The sequence below is a fragment of the Uranotaenia lowii genome, chromosome 1 (genome assembly GCF_029784155.1).
Source record: "Uranotaenia lowii strain MFRU-FL chromosome 1, ASM2978415v1, whole genome shotgun sequence".
Lineage (NCBI taxonomy): Eukaryota > Metazoa > Arthropoda > Insecta > Diptera > Culicidae > Uranotaenia > Uranotaenia lowii.
The window spans coordinates 166,008,475-166,030,227 of record NC_073691.1 but is presented as its reverse complement, the minus strand read 5'-3'; the positions used below and the strand labels follow the sequence as shown (position 1 = coordinate 166,030,227).

Genomic DNA, 21,753 nt, shown 5'->3' with positions numbered 1-21,753 from the left:
CTTTGAAACTGTTTTCCTTCCTCAGATCCTCAGTGGCTGTGAATCCAGGAATCGCACCTCCACCATCTACTACTTCCTTCCATCCCAACACCACTAGCAGCAGCAAGAGCAGTACGAACTCGCTAAGTTCGAAAACCCAATAGCATTCGCTATTTTTCGTAGGACCTACCTCAACCGCAAACAAAATGTTGGAAACAAAAGTTAGGAAAAAATAAAATAAATCGTCAGTATCGCAATCGAGTAGGACGATGTTGAAGCACCATCAATGATCGTACAGAAATGGTGAAATGTTAGGAATCGAAAGATACAAGTACACTTTTTTATACAATTTATTTAAGAGCAAAAATTTTTGTCTATACTTAACGTTTGTTTTATCAAAAATAAATTATTAAACCATAATGTTAGGACATATTTTATACAGAGACAGAATGAGATACGCTATGAAAAGGCCAGAGAGTTTATGTGGGCTAATTGCTGCGATTATGGGTGTAAATAAAAAAAAACTGCATGTGAAAACACAAAACATAGTTGAAAATAGGAAAAAATAAATTAGGAAACAAAACTAACGGATGCCTCCAATCAATATTGTACATAAAATCAGATATGTAGAATTAACAAGAAAAAAATGAGAGAAGTGTACTGTTTCAACTCGAAATATATTATTTGAACCATTATGCAAACGCCAGTTTCCCATCCTGCTCAGTACACTAATTGATATTCGCAAAGTTCTTCGGTCGCTTATTGTAGGCCACGAGTTGGAGTTGTACATATTTCCCGTATTTTGAATAATGGGCAATTATCAATTATCATCGTAATTTTGGTTTTACAAGACCGTTATTGCCATCGAAAACGCGCTATCCTCAACGGCCAGCCGTTCTTATTCGAACTAGAAAAACGTGCAATGTAGCAGAAAAAAGTTTGCAGATAATGGAACGCTATTAGAGTGAGCTTTGAAATAGGACATCGTTTCTCAAAAACAAGTCGAAAGAAAATTAAGGTTCGTAAAATTAGTACGAGAGAAGGTATAGAACGGAATGCTGTAACCGCTGAGAATATATTTATGAAACACGAATTAATGGTGCTACTGGCAGAGCAAAACCAGAATAAATAAAACTAATTGTAACAATTTCATAATGTTGTGATATTCTGCGTAACCAACCTTTGGGTAATTGTTTCTGAATAAAATGATTTCGTGCTTATTGGGAAGTCACGTTCGAAAGTGGCTTGGAAATTTTAGGCTGATTATTCTCCCTTAATCACCAAGGTTCCTCTAGTGGTAAAATGTCATCGTATTTGAAATTATCTACACCCAAGAATGCTGGATAAATAACTATTTTTATTTTATTTTTATTCGAACTTACTGCATTGTTGTTTGACATTCCATAGGACTAATTATTGCGCACTATAGGGTACCATACGCCTTAAAGTAGAATACATATGTTACGGTATATTTCATACTGTTGAGTACGTTGTTGTTCTCCACTTCAAATTCGTCCGTTCGAAAACAAAAAAACAAAACGTGATGATTGGTTAAGTTGTTGCTGGTTTGATTATAAACTGCTCTGTTGCCAGCGATTATGAGTTGTTATGTAAAAGAGGCAGTCCTTGCTATCAGAAAGTTCGACCAAGGTACAGTTTTGAGTCTTCGCGATATATCTCCACAAAACCGAGCTTGGAGTAGAGCTGATAAAGGAATCGGTCGCTTTGATCCAAGCAAACATGAACCCCAAAGTTGGATCCATTCGAGCGAAGGGCTGCTAACAGGACAGTTATAATCCTCTTGCATACTGTTTCATCATCTGCAAGGTTGTCCTTCAGTATACCGCAACACATGATGGCCGGATGTGATCGAAGCACCGAGGGAGGGTACTCATTCTTGAAAGTGTGGAAGTATTTGATACATTCGCTAGCTTGTTGTTGTAAACTTTTGGGAGTACCGCATTCAGATTCATTGGACTCATCCGATTCCGGAATGAGTTGCAAGCCCTCCAGTGTTGACAAAGGGTACTTCAGACACATCTCTGGTATCCAACACTGTTCGAGATTCCGGAGAAACACTTTCGCATCGAGAGCGGCACAGGCGTAGCCAACGACGGATGTGTTCGGATCTTCGACAACCATACAAAACTGTGGGGACAGTGTCAGGAATGGTCCCAGAAATCGATCTGCTACAACATCTTTTAGCGGCTCCGGAAGTGATTCGATAAACCCATCCCCTTCATTGGCGGTTCGAAGGAAGAGATCATAAAGTATCAGCTCGTCGGTGAACACATACGGCCGGAAGGTGTAAAGTTTAACGCTGGAAGTTTCGGGAAGCTTGTACAGAAAAAGATCGTTACCGGCGTCTAATGGAATCAGACGTTGTAGATCCGAAACAAGGCCACCCCGGAAAACCCAAGGTTCCTGATCCCCGGACATAAACGTTTCCTTCCAACCCTTGCTGAACCCTATAAAATAGAAAAGGAAAAAATAGAAAAGGATCGTTAACTGCTTTTATGATGATAACTTCCATACTTACATGTATATCCCCCTTGGGTGAACGAATTGATGGTCGGTGGGAAATGACCTAGGGCTAACCATTTCACGAATGCACTTAGCAATGAGAGTACGGCCACGATGTCCCAAATGTACGAGAACAAATCATAGCAGAGTTCCTTATTTGCACATCGAGCTATCTTATCGGCTAATTGTAAAATATTTTGAACTAGATTTTCGAATGACTCGGACCGTCGCAACCACTCCTGCACTTCGCTCTTGTCACAACCTTCCTTGACTTCCATTCCACCAACGGTGTTCAACGATGCACTGGACGTGCTTGGTGTTCCATTGCAGCAGCTTTCTGATGTGTTTTTATTAGCCCTTCTGCCGCGACTACACAGAACGTTAGCATGCATTCTCAACCAGTGGAAATCCGTTAAGAGCTGCAGCGCTCTGCTACCATGTTCGAATGGTAAATAAAACAGATCACACAACAGTGTGAGATCAGTCGCTGTGATGTCTTTGTTAGTGGTATTCCTGAAAAAAAAAATCATTTAAAATTCGTTGGATAATTACTGACAAAACTTACTTTTCTTCTACCATCTCCGCATTTGATGTGAGGGATGTATCGGAGCTTTCAATTTGCATACTACCAGAACCAGTCTAAAAATAATCAAAATATTTTAAAAATATTACGCTTCCATTTACCAAATATCGATCATACCGAAGTTGTTTCCGACATCAGCACATCGTCAAAATGTGTTTTCAGCATATGTTTTGGTGAGGTGAAATTACTTCCACACTCCATCGGTTCCGCACAAATTCCGCCATGTGTTGAGCCAGCACAGTGGAACGGTTCGTTCTCCTTGGCATCTTCATCGATATGAATCTTCACCTGATTGATGACCCCTCCTTGATCATCGATATCTGTCATTTTTTCCTCCATTTCACTACTAGCATCAGCCATCTTGACTTCGTTTTCTTCCAGATCGACCATCCTCACCTCACAGCAATCACTCTTCTCTTCACCTTCCTCGAGCATATTGACCTCAGTTGGCAAATCTTTTTTCTCCAAACTAATTTCAGAGTCCTCCTTCGTTTTCAGATCTTCATCAACCATAAGAGATATAGCAGCACCAGAAGGATCCGATTTCCGCTTTTCCATTGACTCGTCCAACTGTTTTTGCTCTATGTCATTCTCAATCACAGCGTCTTCTTCCAAAGGTTCACCGATGCCACCAGGGGGCACTTCGCTATCATTCAAACCCCGCTCGGCGTCAGTCTTCAGCGGAGCGGCTTCGCCCTGAACGAGTAAGTCCCCGTTGGCTTTAATGCTCATAATCGGTACCGGTATGCTGGAAATCGGAATCGTCGGAGGAATGGTGATGTTGCTGACGGCAGCGGCCATCGGATTCGGCAGGGATTCGTTGGTCACCACCTTGGTTGCCGATACCAGCGAGTTCATGATGGGGGCAGGAATGTTTTCTGGCGTCGACGTTACGGTGCTACACACATCGGCAAAGAGCTGCAGCTGCGTGGTGTTCACTTCCGGTACCGGCAACGTACTAGTACTGGTTGTCGTTGTCGTGTTTGTCGAGGTCAGCGTCATGCAGGTGTTCACGGATGGAATGATGGGTATTATTGGCATAACCACTGGGATCAAAAAGGAAGAAAGAAATAGAATATTAAGGGATACGATGTAGAGCAATTATCCAGTAACAGCTTTAGTTTCAGAATGCCTTATAGCTGAAAATTTGGTACGAAATCTTGGTGGAACCAGCTTTGGAAAATCACACGAGCTCGGTATTTTGAGAAACTTAACATATTCAAAGCACCTTTCAATACTTAAATATTTTTAAATTTTCCAAGAATCACCTTTTCTTGCTGTGATTTCCTTTAACATTACTACAAGGCATGTAAGTTAACACTGTATATAAAACTTGACATGCTGTTGAAGTAATGTTGATTTTGAATCATCATTTTAACTACACTTCCTAAATTTGTCACTTTAAAACGGAAGTGACAAAGTCGGGGCTTCAGTAAAGTACTTTCGAGAAAATTAGGTAGATACATTTCCTATCGATTGGCGGGCTAACATTCAGAAATCAATTTGAGTAGGTATCTACGTTTTTCTTCTCCTCGATTCACTTACTTGTAACAGCTGGTTGCGGCTTACAGATTGGGCCCCAGGCTTCCTTTTGCTGATAGAACTCCGGCAACCAGTTGCTAATGGCATTCTTGAGTGCCAATCGTGGATGGTACACGTTCTCGGATAGAAAAGCCGGTGCCTCCTCCTGACATATTCCCTCCTCATTCTCCGTTTCCAGCTTGATATCAGACGAAATGGAGGAGCTAATTTTCGTATCGGCTTGGCATTTGCTCCAGAATGCCAACGTCTGGATGGCGATAGAATTGGCGTGAAATTCGCAGTTGGGGTTTGTTACTACTCCTCGCAGTAGCGGAATCAGCTCCGGAGAACGACCTGAATAGGGACCAAGAAACACCCGCTTCTGATCGTAATCATTCGCATGCAAGTTGTCCCAGATGACAGGTGGTCGCTTAATCACTTCGGTGATCTCCTGAATCGATTCTACGGTTAAAAGTTTAGAGATAACTTTCGGTCCAGTCCACATGATATCTATCGCTTGGATCAGCTTAGATCCGAGAGTATTCAGGTATTCCGATTGTTTAACGTTGGGGACGGCTCTAGTACTGCAGTACTGGGTCGGGCAAAACAGAAAACGTGGGCAGTTTAGGTGATTGTAAACCTCATTCGTAACCGAAACCTGAGCGTGGGCGAAACTTTGGAACACTTCTTTATCCGATTTGCACATCCCTGGTTCGATATCGTCAAACAAAAGCGCAAATGCTTTACAGCCGAACTGCGACACTTGATCTAGTTTGCGTTTCAAAATGCTCACTTCCTTCGTGCTGCTGTATGTTATGTCCAACCCGGGGGATAAGGCGTAGTAGAAGTTGATGTTCTGCTCATGGGCCGCACTTATCAATGCCGTCAAGTGGTCCGCCTCTTCAACTGTATATAGATCCCTCCAGTATGCCCGGTGCTTATAATCGTCCTTCGGTGCATAAATGTACGAATCCATACCTGTACCCACACGAAAAATTATATATTTTTAAAACATACTGACTCATACGTTACGTTTCACATACAATTTCCGAAAATAGTTATGAACGATATAATGACCAGTTCACGCAGTACAAAACAGTTTACTCACCCCATTGTTTAAGTTTTCGGAATAGATCCTTTCGTTGCTCCGTAGTCCACGGACGTCCATAAAATCCTTCAACAACACCACAGATGAAACCCTGTTTTCCAGGCTCAGAATCAGGCGCTGATTTGTTGAGTTCCTCGGCATTTCCGGCGACCAACAAACTTCCTCCTGCTGCCTGAGGTTGTCGATCCAAACCCGCATTGGAGGATTCGGCCATTGTGTTGTATTTATTTTTCTAATTCCGTGCTTCCACACCCTTCTAATAATTGAGGTTTATAGGTATATTTACGGCTATACAGGGTTTGTTTTTTCTAGGTACAGTTTCCAGTGCACAATACGCGCGTAGTGAAAGCGTTTCAAGGACAATAAAACAGTTTTGCAAGGATATTTCCTGATAAATTACAATCTGTTTACGAAATCACGCCAATTCCAACCAACTTCGCGATTTTTTGTTTATGCACGTAATCTGCCAGCAGTGACAGCATGCACCATGCAGCATATGCTAAGATTTATACACCGAAACAAAACTTGATAAAAAATTTACATAATTTTCCGCTTATTAAGCCCATAGGCGATGGGCGCGATCGATCGCAATTTTTTTTTTATTTTTTTTTGTTTTTGATAGGAGTTTAACCCATTTAGGTCATTCTTCCTCGATGAAAATGGTGTTTAACCCATTAGGGTCATTGGGGTGGTTTTTAGTTCAGATTTTATGCAAAAGTTTGGCTTTCCGAAGGAAAGCCAGAACCTTGGTCTCTTCTTCCGGGCAGTTACTTAAAATTTCCCTTAGGCTTGTTGCAAGACGGCAGGTCTGTCTGATAAGATGGTATTGAGGACATGTAACCAAGATGTGTTTGATGGTGATTTCTGTGTCGCAGCATGGGCAGATTGGAGGGTGGCTTTTAGTTAAAAGATGTTCGTGTGTGAGGCGAGTGTGGCCGATACGGAGGCGGGTAAGAGCCCTTCTTTCATTTTGGGTCGGTCTGTCTGTCCATTTGACCGTGGAGTTTTTTATTTCACGCAACTTTGCATGGAGATTGGAGTTCCATTCGATGTCCCAGGATTCTTGTAGAGATCTTCTTATGAAGTTGAGGGCATCTTGTTGAGGAATGGCTATCGGCGGGGGATCCGAAAGCGTGGCTGCAGCTGCAAGTCGATCGGCGGCTTCGTTACCGGGGATTCCGGCATGCCCCGGTACCCAGCAAAGGGTGATTTGCTTTTGGAGAGCTATTTTGGTGATGGTTGGTAGCCAAGGGTGTTTAATGTTGCCGTGTGACAAGGCGGAGAGCACACTGGCCGAATCGCTGAAGATGACAGTTTTTGGATCGTATGTTTCAGCTGCTTTTAGTATTGCGAACGCCTCGGAGCTGAAGACCGAACATTGCGATGGGATAGGTAGGCTTAGATTGTTGTTACCATTGTATACGCCGCTCCCGACTCGGCCGTTGTTGGTTTTGGAACCATCTGTGTATGCGTGAGGGAGGTGGCCAAATTTATGTTCCACCAGCTGTCTAAAGTGGGCTTGAATGATTGTTGGGGGATCATTTTTTTTAATAACTCGCATCAGGCTTAAATTTACTGTGGGAGTTTTATCGTTCCAGAAACTAATACGAGGTTCTGGTCTGGGGCAGATCGGTGGGATTTCGTTGCCCGTCAGGTTGGAGAGGAGGGTGTTCGTTCTAGCAACCATTTGGTATTCGCTGGAGCCCCCATTTGAGAGCCAACGCACGGCTTTTGATGATAGAAGTTTAGCGATTGTGTATTGGAATGGGGTTTGGCCGCTCTCAGCCATCAGTGAACTGATTGGGCTGGTGCAGAAAGCGGAGCCAATGATTCGTATGCAGCTATTGTACAGAGGTTCCAATTTGTTGATGATTTCTGAACTAGCTCGGCTGAGTAGGCCCAGCCCGTGTAGGATTGAAGGAAGAAACCAACCGTGGAGGAAGCGAAAGAGGGAGTCTCTGTGGGCCTGGCTGGTTTTGTTGGCTAGGATTTGAAGGATGGATAACTTGGCTTTGGCATTCTTTCGAATCTGGTTCAGATGAAGATTGAAGTTTAGTCGGTCATCCATCCAAATACCAAGTAGGCGGGTGGAGCGGGTCAGTGGTATTATTTGGTTGTTGATGGTGAGGTCGGGCAATTTCTTGAGTTTTCTTCGATTTGGACCGATATGTAGGAGGCAGGATTTACTGGGTGAGAACTGGAAGCCCACAGTGGGTGCCCAGTTTGCTATTTCGGTCAAGGCTTCTTGGAGTCTTTTCCTGGTAGTCTTGGGAAAGGCTGATGTTGATATGAGCAGAATGTCGTCTGCGTAGACCAGTGCTTGTATGTTTGGCGGGATTTTTTGGAAGATGGAGTTGATTGCGATGAGGAATAGGGTGGGGGCTATCACTGATCCTTGAGGGACCCCTCCGTGGACTGTTATTTTTTCGGAGCGTGTGCCGTTTACGAAGACTTGGATGCTGCGGTCTGATAGAAAGTCGGTTATGTAGTGCATTATCCTTCCTACTATTCCCCATTCGTTCAGTTGATTTATGATAGCGACTCTGTCGACACGGTCGAATGCTTTAGACAGGTCGAGCGAGGCACACTCTGTATGGTAGTTCCTTTGGGAGGGTGAATCAAGAAGCATTTCTAATTCTTGAAAATAGTCGTCGGTGGATCGACCACTACGAAAGGCATATTGGCGATGATCTAGCAGAGACTGTCCTTCGAGAATGGCGTGGAGTCGTCGGTTTACCATTCGTTCCATTATCTTGCCAGTGCAGGCCAGCAAAGTAATGGGTCTGTAGCTATCCAGGAGGTGAGGATCTTGTTTAGGCTTTACTATAGGGATGACTAGACCCAGTTTCCAGCAGTTGGGGAAAGTGCCATTTATCCAGATTTTATTGAAGATATGGAGAAGCGTTGTTTTGCCGGTGAGTGATAGGTTTTTTAAAAAGGGGTAACCAATATCGTCGGGGCCGGCTGAGAGGCCCTTGACTTTCCTCAAAGCTGCCTCAAGTTCGTCGAAAGAGAAGTTGGTGTTATAGATCCTTTCGTTCAGGGATGGGTTTGTTGGCAAAGGTAGCATAGTGGTGTTTGAGGGAGATGATATGGATGCAAAGTGGGAGCAGAAGGAGTTGGCTAGGGTGGAAGGGTCTGTAGAGAATATTGAGGGTACATAAAAATATAAATAAATATCTGGCAACTCTGATCCGAAAGAGGAATCGTTCCCAGCACAGGATTGACAAAGATTCCGTTCAGAGAGGAAAATATGTTAAACCTAATTGGAGTGAGAGAGATATTTACGTGGTCTTAGCTCGAATTACTAAACGAGAGAATGAGAAGATTTCAGAAAGATAGGAATCTGTTTTTCGGAAGTCAGTTGATAGAGAGAGAGAGCTTATAAGAGAAGGCACGCATCACAGATAAGCAAAAAATATATAGAAGCCCGAATTCAGAAAGAAAAAGCTAAAAGGTGATGGATACAATGGACCGGATACGACAATGGCGCAGACGGTAAGCATGTTAACTGTTCCCTGCTTAGAACATGTATTGGCATTTTGTTGGCGACTATCCGGAGTTTTTTTTTTCTACATGCAATGAATGGTCGCAAGGTTGCGTATTAAATGTTTGCTGGAAGAAAAAAGTTCTTTTCGATCCAAGATGGCGATCGCTGTGAAAAAATAAAATTATTAAGTTGAAAATGTTTTTTTAATATTATTTTCTAAAAAGAGATTTTTTAGTACTTGGAAGGTACTTGATAAAATAAGTTAATTTACATTGTTGGTGAAAAATATTTCTGGTATGATTCTGCTGAAATTTTAAAGAAAATGTTCCATACGATGCCAATTAAAAGCTTCAATACAATACTCTACAGAAAACTGAAATAAGTATTTTGATGTAATTTATAATCAGTGATATAATATTTAGTTGGGTTTTGAAAACTAAGGAATACAAATTTTGTTTAGTTTAAAACTATTTCTCATCTCATAAGTAAAAATTATAAGAAGAAATTGTAATTTTGAATGTCATTGAGAAAGTTAAATAATAATTGCGTTAGAAAAGCTAGTGTAGATAATGTTATAATGGCTCAGAGGAGTTAAATTAGTTAAGATATAGTAGCGATACAATGCTTAATAAGCTTAATGAAGACATAAAAATTATGGAAGTCCCGTTGAAGTTATAAAAGTCTTCAAAAGGGTTAGAATTTTAAAAATGATTATTAGGTCCTTTCAGGGTGATAATAGTCCCTGAAGGGTGGTTGAATGATATTTCGATATTGAAAAAGGAAATTATGAACAAAAAGTCCCATTGGGGTGTGAAAAGTCCTCAAACAGGGTTAAAGTAAAGTCCCTATAGGGTAATAATAGTCCCTGAAGGGTGGTTGAAAGACATTAGACATTGAAGAAGGTTAAGAACATAAAGTCCCATTGGGGTGTAAAAAGTCCTCAAACAGGGTTAAAATAAAGTTTGAAGTTGATCAATGCTAAAGTCCTCTTAGGGTTATAAGAGTCCCTAGAAGGTAAATTATATTGAGAATTGATTTTAAATGAATTCATAATAACTAATAGACCCTTGGGGTAAGAAGAAAGTCCCCAAGTAGAGTTAATATCACCTAAAAAAAAATCCATTAGGACTCGTGCCCCTGAGTGCTAAATTCGATACACTCCTATTAATTAACCGAAGAAAATCCATTGAGTTGGAAGAAGAAATTTCGGAACAAAAAAAATTAAGCAGAATTGATAATTAAAAAAAAAATAGAAATATGGAAGTCCTTATAGGTAGCCGTTCCGTAAGAACTGTCAGGAAGCTAACTGAAAGTAACGCTCTAAGGCATTTCTGTAAAGAAAAAAGAATCGACTAAATTGTAAGATATATTTAAGTACATACTTTGTACTTCGGTTAAAAAAAGGATTTGTAAATGATTTAATGCATTAAAAATAAAACTAGATCATAAATCATAAAATGTCAAAATAAGTGTAAAAAGGTTCCAAAAAGGCTAAAAATAAACTTTAAGGCTTATCAATACAAAAGTCCTCTTGTAAGAGGTTATAAGAGGTAATGGAAAATTAATTAGTAATTATAATACAGCTGGTGTGAGTAGAAATCCCAATAAGAATTGAATTTTAAAAACGACATTAAAGCTTAACATGAGCCTAAAGTAAAAAAAAAGGAATTTGATAGACACTCATAAAAGGTAAATGGAATTCGCTAAAGCTTGGAAATTATTTCATTATAGTCTATCTGGTGTAAGAAGAAATTCCCAGAAACATTGAATTTTTAAAATGCCATTAAAGCTATAGATACAAAGTATAGTCTCTGAATAAAGCTCATAGACACACTGTTAAACAATGAAAATGAAAAACACTTTTTGTTTGGATGAGTATAAGTACTCAGCATAAATAGAATTGATAATTGTAAGACAAAAATATTTCCAAATCCTGATAGTACACCGGTCTGAAGTCTTGTTAGAGAAAATTAAGAAAGCAACGCTCTGAGATATTTATGTTAACATTGTTTGAATTCGGATATACACCTAAAAAGTGGTTCCTAACACCGTTGAAATTATGTTTGATGTTGACCAACACAGAAGTACTCCTAGAGTTACTTATTATACTAGAGTCTGCTGCTGAAGTTCGAAAATTATCTTATTACGTTAGCCCTCTTGAGTTGAGAAGAAGTGTGACAAATGTTGAGTAGTAAGGATTGAAACTTTTCTTCGATTTCAAAAGAGGTAATAAGAGAGGAAATTGTTGATTCTATTAAAATAACATCTAAATCCAATGTGTTTCATTAGAGTATGATATGGTATCAATTACAAAAAGATATATTTACACATTTCTAAACAAAATGCGCAAGAATAGAATATAAAACAAAATCAATAGGTTTAAAATCCGTGATTGTTTTTTTTTTAACTAATCGCATTGGATTCAATTTTTGAATGACCTTCGGTTTTCTTTCCTTAAAATGGTGTAAATACTAGAAAAGAGTATATTCCTTCATTAGGGGTTAATAATAGTCAGACGATGGTTAAAATCTATGCAATTGAAAAAGAAAAAAAAAATTAAAACAAGTTCTGTTGGGTCGAGAAGTGCTCAGCAGTGTTGATAAATAGGAATATAAAAATAATAGTATGTCGTTTCTTAAGTGCTATTACATAAATTTAACGAAAGTAACGCATTAAGACGTTTGAATGGACATCGTTAAAAAAAGCAGTAAGACTGTACATATTTAATCAATTCACATCAATTGTACTTCGGCTTCTACGAGCTGTTCTGTAATTTAAAAAAAAACTAAATACAAAAGTCCATTCAAACATTTTTTTAAATAAGCATTAATTCAGATCTAATCGAGTCAGAATGACGGTCTTCACCCTGAAATAATCGGGAAGATTTGGTCAAAAGAAATGGTACGTGGGGAATAAGTGCTCGCAGTTTATATTTTATCAAAATTCAGTCGAAAATATGTGTCGAATTATGGAGAACCTATTCGTAAAGTAACATCCTGCTTTTGAAATTTTATAATTGACATAATTCATCAAGAATTTACATGACTCGAATAAAGTAGTTGAACACTTGAACGAAAACTATTTATGTAGAAAAATGCGTTTAGCTATTCTATAACGTATATGAATACGGTTCCCGTTATGGGAACTGCGGGCAATCCTAAGAAAAGGAAATCAATCACGATTCTACATTTTATTTTAAAAAACAATATCAGTGTTCAATATTCAGATTTCTGAACATAGTTTTATAAATCGGAGTGCTTAAAAAAAAACCAGTAACCACAGAACGGTTGCAACCGAACTTGAACAGAATAATTGAAGGATTCGATAGTAAAACTCATTACATATTAAGAACGCAATAATTAGAATTGATTTAAGAATTAAATCGAATAAGTTAGATTAAAGAGAGAAGGGTACACAATGAAAAGTAAGGATTCAAATGTCAAGTGCGTAACGAGTAAATTGAAAAAAGTGACAAGGAAAGGTTATAGGATAAAAATGGCAAAGCGAAGGGTGAAGTGTAAAGAATGAAGAGTGATGAGTAAGATTAAAAATCGAGCCAAAAATCTAAAATAGACAACAAAGATTGAAGAATGCGAGGTTCAGAGTAATTAGGGACGAAAATAATAAAAGTAATAAAAAATGCAATAGTGAGGAACAAATAGTTAAGACTTAAATGTGAAAAATGTAAGGTATAGAGTATACAGAAAAGTGGAGAATAAAAAGAAAAGCAAATTGAGAAGGGTGAAATTAGAATTGAAGAATATAGGTTAAAGAGTGCTGAGTAACCAGTAAAATGTAAAAAGAAGCAAGAACTAAAAAAAAAATAGAAACGAACCAATTCAACAAGTTAAAGAGTAAATACCAAAAGTAAAGATTGAACCTTGAAGAACGAAAAGTAATTAGTTAAATGTGAAAGGTAAAGAGTAACCAGATAAAGGAAAAGCGTATTAAGTGAAGTGTAAAGTATAATTAATAAAAAAAAAGACAAAAGCAAGTTTCGAAACTGTTTCTAAAATACAAATTGGTGTAACTTAAGGTGAATACAAGTTTTGAAAGTTATTATGAAATTATTATCTGGTTACTGCATTTCCGAGGAGCTTGAAACTAAAAATCGTTTCTTTGTTTGAGAATGTCAGAATATTGTTCTATGCTTGGTTCAGAATCAAGAAGTTATTATTTAGACAAGTATAGATCCAAGCAATTGTAAAGGTGGAAACAAAATCTTCCTATTAAAGATATGTGCTTTTTAAAATTCACCGTTTCGTTATTCAAGGACATCAATATAGATTACATGCGAATTGAAGAAGGCACTAATTAAAACATGACAAAAGTTAGTTGTTTCGGAATCGGCTGAGAATACTCGATTGGTCGTAAAGATCAACTTAAAACTCACTTTAAAGTACGAAATGTTGACTATGCTGACGGAGCGCTAACATTGGTAAAAGAATTTAAGTAGTACTTCCGGAGCAACTTGAACTTTTAATAGTAGGTACAATTTTTAACTAAAAATAATAAATAAACAAAACATTGGGGTGACAAAACGTCAGGTCTTGAGAATGAGGTAGTAGAATAGCTAACCTATAGCTTGTGATACATGAAGAGGTGATGCAAATCGTTGCATGCGAATGTAGTAGTAAACGAAAAACGGGTACGTTTATCTTTTAAACTAGAATTGGTTCAGCGAGGAACTCGTGAATACAATATATCAATTCTATATCCTGCATCGATTTTGTACGAATAATATTGTAATGAACAACTATGTAGGTATGCATATTTTAAATACTTTTAATATGCTCGCGAGAAATCAATTTTCAATAAGTATTGTTAAATTCTTCTATACCGATTTGAGGAGTAAAATGTGAAATAACTTACAGTAATAAAAATAAAAATTGAAAAAAAAAATTAAAATTGAAGTGAACCTCTAACAAAGTAAGTAACTGATTTAAGGGTTTTCATACTCCCCGATGAACTCAAAAGTAGCGTGCGATTCGACACGAGACTTTCTAAATCTATCATCTCTTAACCAAATAATAAATGAATTTTAAAATCTGGCTAAAATAGCAAGCAATACAAAAAAATATGACGTTTTAAAATATTTTTTAAATGTATGAACTTTTAGTCTGATAACAAAAGTCTACATGTACAAAATTTAAGCTATGAAATAGATATGTTATTAAACTTTTGTTTACCAAGCTTTTTTATTGAAATGGCAAACATAATGGTTAAATGTTTTTAATGTATTGAAAGTTTAAATGTAAGCAAAAAAACTGTATTATAAAATATTAATATTTATCAAAAATTATTAAATATTTCAAAATACTAAAATCAAGCATTATGGTAAAATATGACTTTCCATGACTCATTTTCAATGTAAATGATCATAAATTCATTCTTAGTACTGGTTCATGTTTGATAAGGTATCTGTGAAAAAATAGTTCATCAATTTATATTTTTAAAGCATTTGTTAGAGACTTGATTAGAATTAACTATTGAGTGGAGTATTGAAAAAAAAAATCAAATTTAACATGTTTATAATGTCTGAATATATGCAAAACAACAACAACAACAAAAATTGTATGATAGTAGATTGAAGATAACCGATGGGTATGCCATAACCACTTAGTATCAATTATTAAAAGAAATATTAGTGTGTCTAACATACTTTACTGTTAATGTCGGTTTGGTTAGTAATTTTGTTTTAAATTGGGGTATAATTGTCTTTCTCTTTGATTAAAAATAAAAGTATAAATTCAATTAATAAATAAACCATTTTGTATCAACTTTGTAAATAAATTTTTTGTCTGTTTAAATAGGAAAACATATGTCGAAACCGACCGAATATTTCTTTTTTCCTACAAAGTATTAAATCATTTCTGAATCTGAAAGAGTAGAATGTGTTATTAAACTTCTGATAGCAAATACAATGAACCAATAGAATAGTTTTTTATATTTATGCACTTAAATTTTATATTTGATTAATTTTTTAAAAAGAGTAGAGGTGAAGGCGAATGTAGAGAATATTGAGGGTACATAAAAATATAAATAAATATCTGGCAACTCTGATCCGAAAGAGGAATCGTTCCCAGCACAGGATTGACAAAGATTCCGTTCAGAGAGGAAAATATGTTAAACCTAATTGGAGTGAGAGAGATATTTACGTGGTCTTAGCTCGAATTACTAAACGAGAGAATGAGAAGATTTCAGAAAGATAGGAATCTGTTTTTCGGAAGTCAGTTGATAGAGAGAGCTTATAAGAGAAGGCACGCATCACAGATAAGCAAAAAATATATAGAAGCCCGAATTCAGAAAGAAAAAGCTAAAAGGTGATGGATACAATGGACCGGATACGACAGGGTCGTTTATGTATTTCTGGTTCAGGAGAAGATGGAAGGGATTGCTTCGGTGTTCGCCGTTGAGTATTTTTATTTTGTTCCAGAGAACATTGGTTGGGGTGTTTGGATGAACCTCTTCTGTGAATTTCTGCCAGCTGTTGGCTTTGGCGGTGCGAACTACGGCTCTGGCTAGTGAACGGGCTGTCTTGAATTCTGAGAGTGCCTGTTGTTTTCTAGGATCATCATTTGGAATTCTTTTCAGGTATCGTAGTGCTTTTCGCCTTTTTTTAATGGCGGAACGGACTTCTGGACCCCACCAAGGGACTGCAGTCTTGCCGGGGACGCCGCTGGTCCTCGGGATGTTTTTAGTTCCTGCTTCCAAAAGTATTTTTGTGAAGGAGGGGATGCATAACGATGTTTCAAGGGCTAGGGATTTATCGACTTCAATTTGGTATCCTATCCAGTCTGCCTCGTCGTACTTCCAGCGAGGTCTGGTCGCGGATTTAGGTGTAGGGTGTTCGAGCTTAATCAAGATAGGGAAATGGTCACTACCGAAGGTATCGTCAAAAATTTGCCAACCAAACTTTGGTCCGAGCTCCCATGAGACCAGTGTGATGTCGATAGCGGACATATTGCCGGAGGCAGGGTCTATTCTGGTTGGTTGCAAGTTGTTTAAAATAGTCAAGTTTCGGCTTAAGGCTAGGTCTTCCAAAAAGGAGCCTTTATTGGTGGTGTGGGAACTGCCCCAGCAAGTGGAGTGGGCGTTTAGGTCACCCATGATGATGAAAGGGGGTGGAAGCTCGGATAAGAGATGCTCTATTTCACTTGTGAACTGATGGTAGGGCAGTTGTGGAGGAATGTAGAGGGATACGACGGTTATGTCTATCGGTGTGTGGACTCTGACACAGACTGCGTTTAAAGTGGTGTTGATGTTGAGGAGTTTGTATGGGGTGTTGATTTTTACGGCTAGACCGGCGCCTTGGCGTGATGATGGGTCGGATATCGTATGTAGATTGTATCCTTTTATGATGTTTTGAGGGATTTTGGAGTTCGTAAGTATGTCTTGGATGGCAAAAATAGTCGGTGAAGCATTTGAAAGGAGGATTTGAATATCAGGAAGTCTTTTTGTGAGGCCTCTAGTGTTCCACTGGATGGCAAAATTTTGAGATTTTTTTTGAGCGGGTCGGTTAGTCACGGTGGTATTGTAAGATTGGTTCTGCATTCTATTTAGTGTGCTTGACGATGTATCCATATTTGTTTGGGATAGGTTTAATTTAACGGTTATGGTTTTGTGACTTACCGAACTGCTTGGAGGGGTCTGGTGTTGTAGTTTTACCTGGCTGGGTGGTTTGCGAAGTGGATGGGAGAGCTTGATTTTTCTGACCGCGCGATCGTTTTTTCTTGGGTCGTTCCTTAGTTTGGCTTTTTATGGGGTCACCTCCGGTGGGGGAGTCTTCGGAGGATGTCTTCCAAAAGCGCTTGGGTGTGGAGATTGTGCTAACTGTGGAGCTGTTACTGGTCATGTCGGTGTCGCTGTCAGATTCCTCGTGTGATCCTGGATCCGGTTGATTTTGGTTTTTCACTTGGCTTGTGAGTTTCTCAATTTGGGTGGTGAGAAAGGCTACCAATTGTTTGAGTTCTGATATTTCCTTGTTCTTGTCGTTGATTGCGGAATTTAGGCTGGCTTGGTTGAGTCGCTGTTGGACTGATGTTGTTTGGTTTTGGCGGAGACGATATTCTTTAACAGCTTCGTTGTGTGAAATGCCCTTGTCGGTCCTGATTTTAATTATCTCCTGCTCGGCCTGGAAGGCAGGGCAAGATCGGCTGTTGCTGGGGTGGGAGCCTTGGCAATTTACGCAGTGGGGTGTTTTTTGGCAGTCTTTGTGGCTTTGCTTTTCTCCGCAGTTAAGGCAGGTGACATCATTCTTGCAGTGCTTTTTGGTGTGTCCAAGTATGCCACACTGCAAGCAAGTCATTGGTCGAGAGTAGTACGGACGGGTTTGAGCTTGAATGAAGCCGAATCGGATGTGGGTGGGAACTAGGGTTCCTTGGATGGTTAGGACAAAGGTGTTGGTGGGTTGAATTTTTCCGTCAATCTTTCTGGTAAATCGGTACACGTTGGTTACCCCTTGATTGGCAAGGTCTTTGGTTAATGCCTCGTCAGTAGCGCCAGCAACTTCCCGGCAAGTTACCACGCATTTGCAGCTGTTGAGTGTTGGGTGGAGCTCTACGGTGACGGGAGTTGAATCAATCAACTGTTTGACGGATAACAGTTTGTCAATTTGCTTTTGGGATCGTACTTTGAGCAGATAAGCTTGTCCTTGGTCGCACGGGTGTCCTCCTACGATTTGCCCGGCGGCGAGCTCGACGGTTTTTGAAATTATGAATGGGTAAGTCGGCAGTTTGCTGTTTGGGGCGGGTTTGAGCAGCAGGAACTTAATCGGTCCGTGTGCTCCGTTCGGATCCATCCATTCAGGGATTTGTCTTTGATTGGAGCTTGATGGGATTGGGGACTTTCCCCATGGCGGGGTATTTTCCCCCATGGCGGCGGCTGTGCACTTATTTTATGCACTCGGAGATTTCGAAGCTGGAGATATTTTTCCTAGCTTGACGGTGAAAAAGATTCACTACAAAAGGATGTCTGTGATACAGAAGATGGGCACTTAAAAACGCTTGTGCGGGAAACACGTCCGAACACGACACAGGATCGAGATAGACTGGATCGATCGCAATCAATTTCTCATATGTATTAATAAAAATTAATTAATTAATAACATATTATGTTAAACAGAGAAAGCAATGGCTTTCACTCCAATTTCACCCTGATTAGCTTTTATTTTATGGAAATCTGTTCAGAGCTAGCTTTATTCTTTTTAGTAGGCCCAAGCCCAATCCACACTATAGTGCGGATTACTTTTTATGCGATTATCATGGAAAGTTTCTATTAGAAACTTGATTTGATAAACGAAGTTATCATTAAATGGAACCGAATATTCAAAAGAAACGCCAGAACCTTTTTACACAGGTTTTTCATATAATTTTATACGCCACATGTCACACTTCTCAAGTCGCATTTCTCTGCAGAGTCATGTCAAATGTCGCCAGGCAGGTATATAAAGTGTGTCATTCTCATGTTTTATATTTTGTCTCATGTCTTCTCAAGTCTCAAAAGTTTAATTTCTCATTTCTCATGTCACATGTCTGCTGAGAAATGGAAGGCCTCATGTCATAGGCATAGGCAGAGAACATTTTCGACGCGATTTTTCGCAAACGAACAAACAATCCGCTAGTTTCAAAAATTTGTGCGCCACGCACAGAATTATATAAATCGGTATCGGTTTTTGAAAAGGGCTCATGCACCAATTGTAAACAAATCCAGTGACTAGCATAAACGTATTAAACTTTTTTTGTCTTTGATTTTAATTGATTTATGAGTTAAATTCTCTCTAACTCTGTGACTAAATTAAATTCGCTCGTACCATGAACCAGAAGATCATGCTAACAATTATAAACCTAATAATTTCGAATAGACCGTCTTAAGAAACCGTTACAAAAATGACAACTTACACGCTAGCGTGACCACCTGTTCATGAAGGATTAAAGAAGTGAAATACCAAAAAAAAAGAGTCAAAGAATACTTTAACAAAAAATAATTTCGGTCGTCTTAGATAGAAGACAAAATGTCTATTTCGGATTCGCTCGAATAATTTATTATTTTAAATATATATCATTACTCATAAATGTTAAGGGTTTATCGTAGTGTGTTTACCTTTTAACACAACCCAATCTGTGCACACACATCTATGTTTCTATATATTTTGTGTGTGAGTGTTTGTCCGTAGGTGTCCGATACTGTTCTTATTTGATTGAAATCACTTTCTTACAGTTCTCCTCCCATATATGCCTTTTTTGCATACTACAGCCAGGTAATTCAATTCGCACTCATTTACTTGTTATAATTGTATAAGGTATTTTTTTTTACTTTTATATTTTGTTTTACTTTGCTCTTGAGTTGATTTTTTATTTGTAGTTATCCGACATAAAATGTTACTTTCAGCAGCCAATGAGAATAGGAATTGTTAACGAAATAAATATGATTTTTTTTTATAATAATTACTTTTTCTGTTCGAAAACAACGATTTCTCCAATCTTTTGTGAAAATATGTGGTGCAACTTTCTGTAGTACTCCCTAAACGATAACAAATCCTTACTCGTTGTGCATCATTTTTATAGTGAAAAGTTAACAAATGCAAAGAAAACTTAAAAAGGAAAAAACTTACAAATGGAAAGAAATTCTAATGATCGGGTTGAAATTCGGATCGATAAAACTACCAGAGAAAAATTGAACATTGAAGAAAATAACAAGGATAAAATGACAGATTTTAGTCATATAGCGAGAAGTTTTAATCTGCGAAAATTTTCCAAAACAAACTTCTTTGTTCTTCGTGATTGCGTTTTAGAATTTTTCTATATGTAAATTTCCAACATTTGCATAGAGCGTTCTAAGATTGAAATGTTAAACCCGGTTCATCAGTCCTATCTTTATGAAAACGGAACGAAATGGAGTCATTTCGTGACATTGCAATGTTTTTATTAGGGTGCATCACCAAAATGCTGATGGTTAACAAAATATGACAAATTCAACAAACGTACACAAATTTTATTTACGTATCATTGTTTGAGAGCCGATTTTCTTCGAATTATTTCTATGTTTAGAATCCTCAATTTGGTTTTGTTGTGTTCCAAAGTGGATATATGAAAAATTAAGTAAATTTCCGGTTATAGAAATTGTTTCATTGACTTGTGTTTATTATGTCTAGAGAAAGAAATAAACTTGATACGATTGAGAAAGCAGACTAACATAGACTAGATAACGCTGCAAAACGATTATTTTCAATTTATTTATGAAAAAAGGTAAAGTGAAGCAATTCCACGATATCTTCTATCATATCGTTTAATTTTCTTATTCTAGCTCCGTTGAAACTAATCCAAATCCTACAGATTGTTTTTTTTTATTTTGAGCTTACAACGCGTTTAGATTTTCGACATTTCATTCGACCAGAAAAGGTACATACTGCAAAAATGGTGTTTATCTTTCGTAAATGTAACATTAATTTTTAAATTTCGAAGCGAAATCTCAAGTTAGAATTATCCAATTTGATTGTTTGAAAAGGGTTTAGTTAGGGTGAGTACCAGAGCGATTCTTTTTTTTTTGAGCATGTGCGGGCACTTTTGGCCGAAATTCAATGATTAGATGATATGGAGGATAAATTTTAAGATACTGTATACCTATTTATTGATAAGTTTGTTTCGAAATACTAGGTTGTAGAACTGCTTATGAAGTGAAAGGATTTTTAAGTGGGAACAATCTGCAAATTTGAATTTTTAGGATGCTACAGAAACGAATATTCATCTTTTTGTAAATATAAGAATTGCTTCTTGTTGCAATTGGTAATACAATATTAATAGCACAATATGGAGGCGTTTATATACAATGTGTTATGTTTCATATTCATCATAATATTCTAAACATATGATTTTTTTTTCAAATAGAGTAAGTGCTCACAACACTAAGCTACAATCACATGCGAATCTTTCGGCTTACATGCTAAGATTTGCAATATTTAAATTTGTTTGCGGTAATTTACGGCGTTGTTGTTCTACTTTCTATACCAAGTGAAGGTTAACGCTGAGATAATAAAATTATATGCCGTCTTTTTGCCTAAGTGTCGTTGTTTCAATAATAACAATTACTATAATTGCTCAGTTATCACTATTAAAAGTGCTTACGCTGCAAATGCTACAGTGGAACTGCTCTGTTGGATAATATCTTATGTTTGTTGCGTTGTAAAGTTCAACCAAAGCCGTACGAAAAAAACGTTAATGTGTCTTGTTTCCGTTCTTCCAGAGGAAAAAATCTCCATTACATCCGTAGTATATATTGTCAACTGTTGAGCAGTGATAGGTTTGCCTGAAAAGTATAGAATTATATGATTAAGCTGGACGTTTCAAGATAAATAATGAAGCGTTTTTTATTATCAAAACATTATGAACAATCTTGATTAATTTTCATAAGCAATTTAGAAAATTATAGAATAAATGTCATTGAGGCAGATATTTTCCTTACCTAACAGTGCTCGTAAGAACGATCTCCCTGCCGTTATCGCTTCACACAGCGCCTACATTATCCCCTGTTCCACTCTCATGGTCTTGGGCT

The 21,753-nt window shown here is 37.9% G+C and overlaps 3 protein-coding genes and 1 long non-coding RNA gene across 4 annotated transcripts in view; 1 reads left to right on the top strand and 3 right to left on the bottom strand.

The window, feature by feature from the left end:
- LOC129744002 (3-hydroxy-3-methylglutaryl-coenzyme A reductase) overlaps positions 1-1,516 on the top strand; it is a 78,958-nt gene extending 77,442 nt beyond the window's left edge. The window contains exon 5 of the mRNA XM_055736327.1: positions 26-1,516. Coding sequence (XP_055592302.1) covers positions 26-143 — 118 coding nt within the window. The 3' untranslated portion in view covers positions 144-1,516. The remainder of the gene's footprint in view (positions 1-25) is intronic.
- On the bottom strand, positions 1,317-6,157 carry LOC129743933 (protein O-GlcNAcase). The gene is made up of 6 exons (XM_055736208.1): positions 5,715-6,157; positions 4,631-5,584; positions 3,203-4,131; positions 3,068-3,141; positions 2,519-3,015; positions 1,317-2,447 (listed from the first exon to the last, which is right to left on the bottom strand). The coding sequence occupies exons 1-6, from the start codon at positions 5,926-5,928 to the stop codon at positions 1,612-1,614; spliced, it is 3,504 nt and encodes a 1,167-aa protein (XP_055592183.1). The 5' UTR covers positions 5,929-6,157; the 3' UTR covers positions 1,317-1,611.
- A 257-nt stretch (positions 6,158-6,414) lies between these two features.
- On the bottom strand, positions 6,415-18,079 carry LOC129738113 (uncharacterized). The gene is made up of 3 exons (XM_055729299.1): positions 16,837-18,079; positions 15,546-16,445; positions 6,415-8,852 (listed from the first exon to the last, which is right to left on the bottom strand). Exons 1-3 carry the CDS (start codon positions 18,077-18,079, stop codon positions 6,415-6,417), a joined length of 4,581 nt encoding a protein of 1,526 aa, XP_055585274.1.
- Positions 18,080-19,223: 1,144 nt separating this feature from the next.
- Positions 19,224-21,753, bottom strand: LOC129738949 (uncharacterized). Its single transcript, XR_008735700.1, has 2 exons — positions 21,664-21,753; positions 19,224-21,507 (listed from the first exon to the last, which is right to left on the bottom strand). It is a non-coding gene; the product is annotated as an uncharacterized LOC129738949 (long non-coding RNA).

Excerpts from the sequence above, each read along its gene's own strand:
- LOC129738113 (XM_055729299.1), bottom strand. The coding sequence starts at position 18,079 with ATGGGGGAAAATACCCCGCCATGGGGAAAGTCCCCAATCCCATCAAGC. Across the intron at positions 16,446-16,836 it reads AGACCCCTCCAAGCAGTTCG|TCTGTGTCAGAGTCCACACA; the intron begins GTAAGTCACAAA and ends CTTTAAACGCAG. Across the intron at positions 8,853-15,545 it reads AAACGACCCTGTCGTATCCG|ACCCTTCCACCCTAGCCAAC; the intron begins GTCCATTGTATC and ends TATTCTCTACAG.
- LOC129743933 (XM_055736208.1), bottom strand. The coding sequence starts at position 5,928 with ATGGCCGAATCCTCCAATGCGGGTTTGGATCGACAACCTCAGGCAGCA. Across the intron at positions 5,585-5,714 it reads CCGAAAACTTAAACAATGGG|GTATGGATTCGTACATTTAT; the intron begins GTGAGTAAACTG and ends GTGTGGGTACAG. Across the intron at positions 3,142-3,202 it reads TGATGTCGGAAACAACTTCG|ACTGGTTCTGGTAGTATGCA; the intron begins GTATGATCGATA and ends GATTATTTTTAG.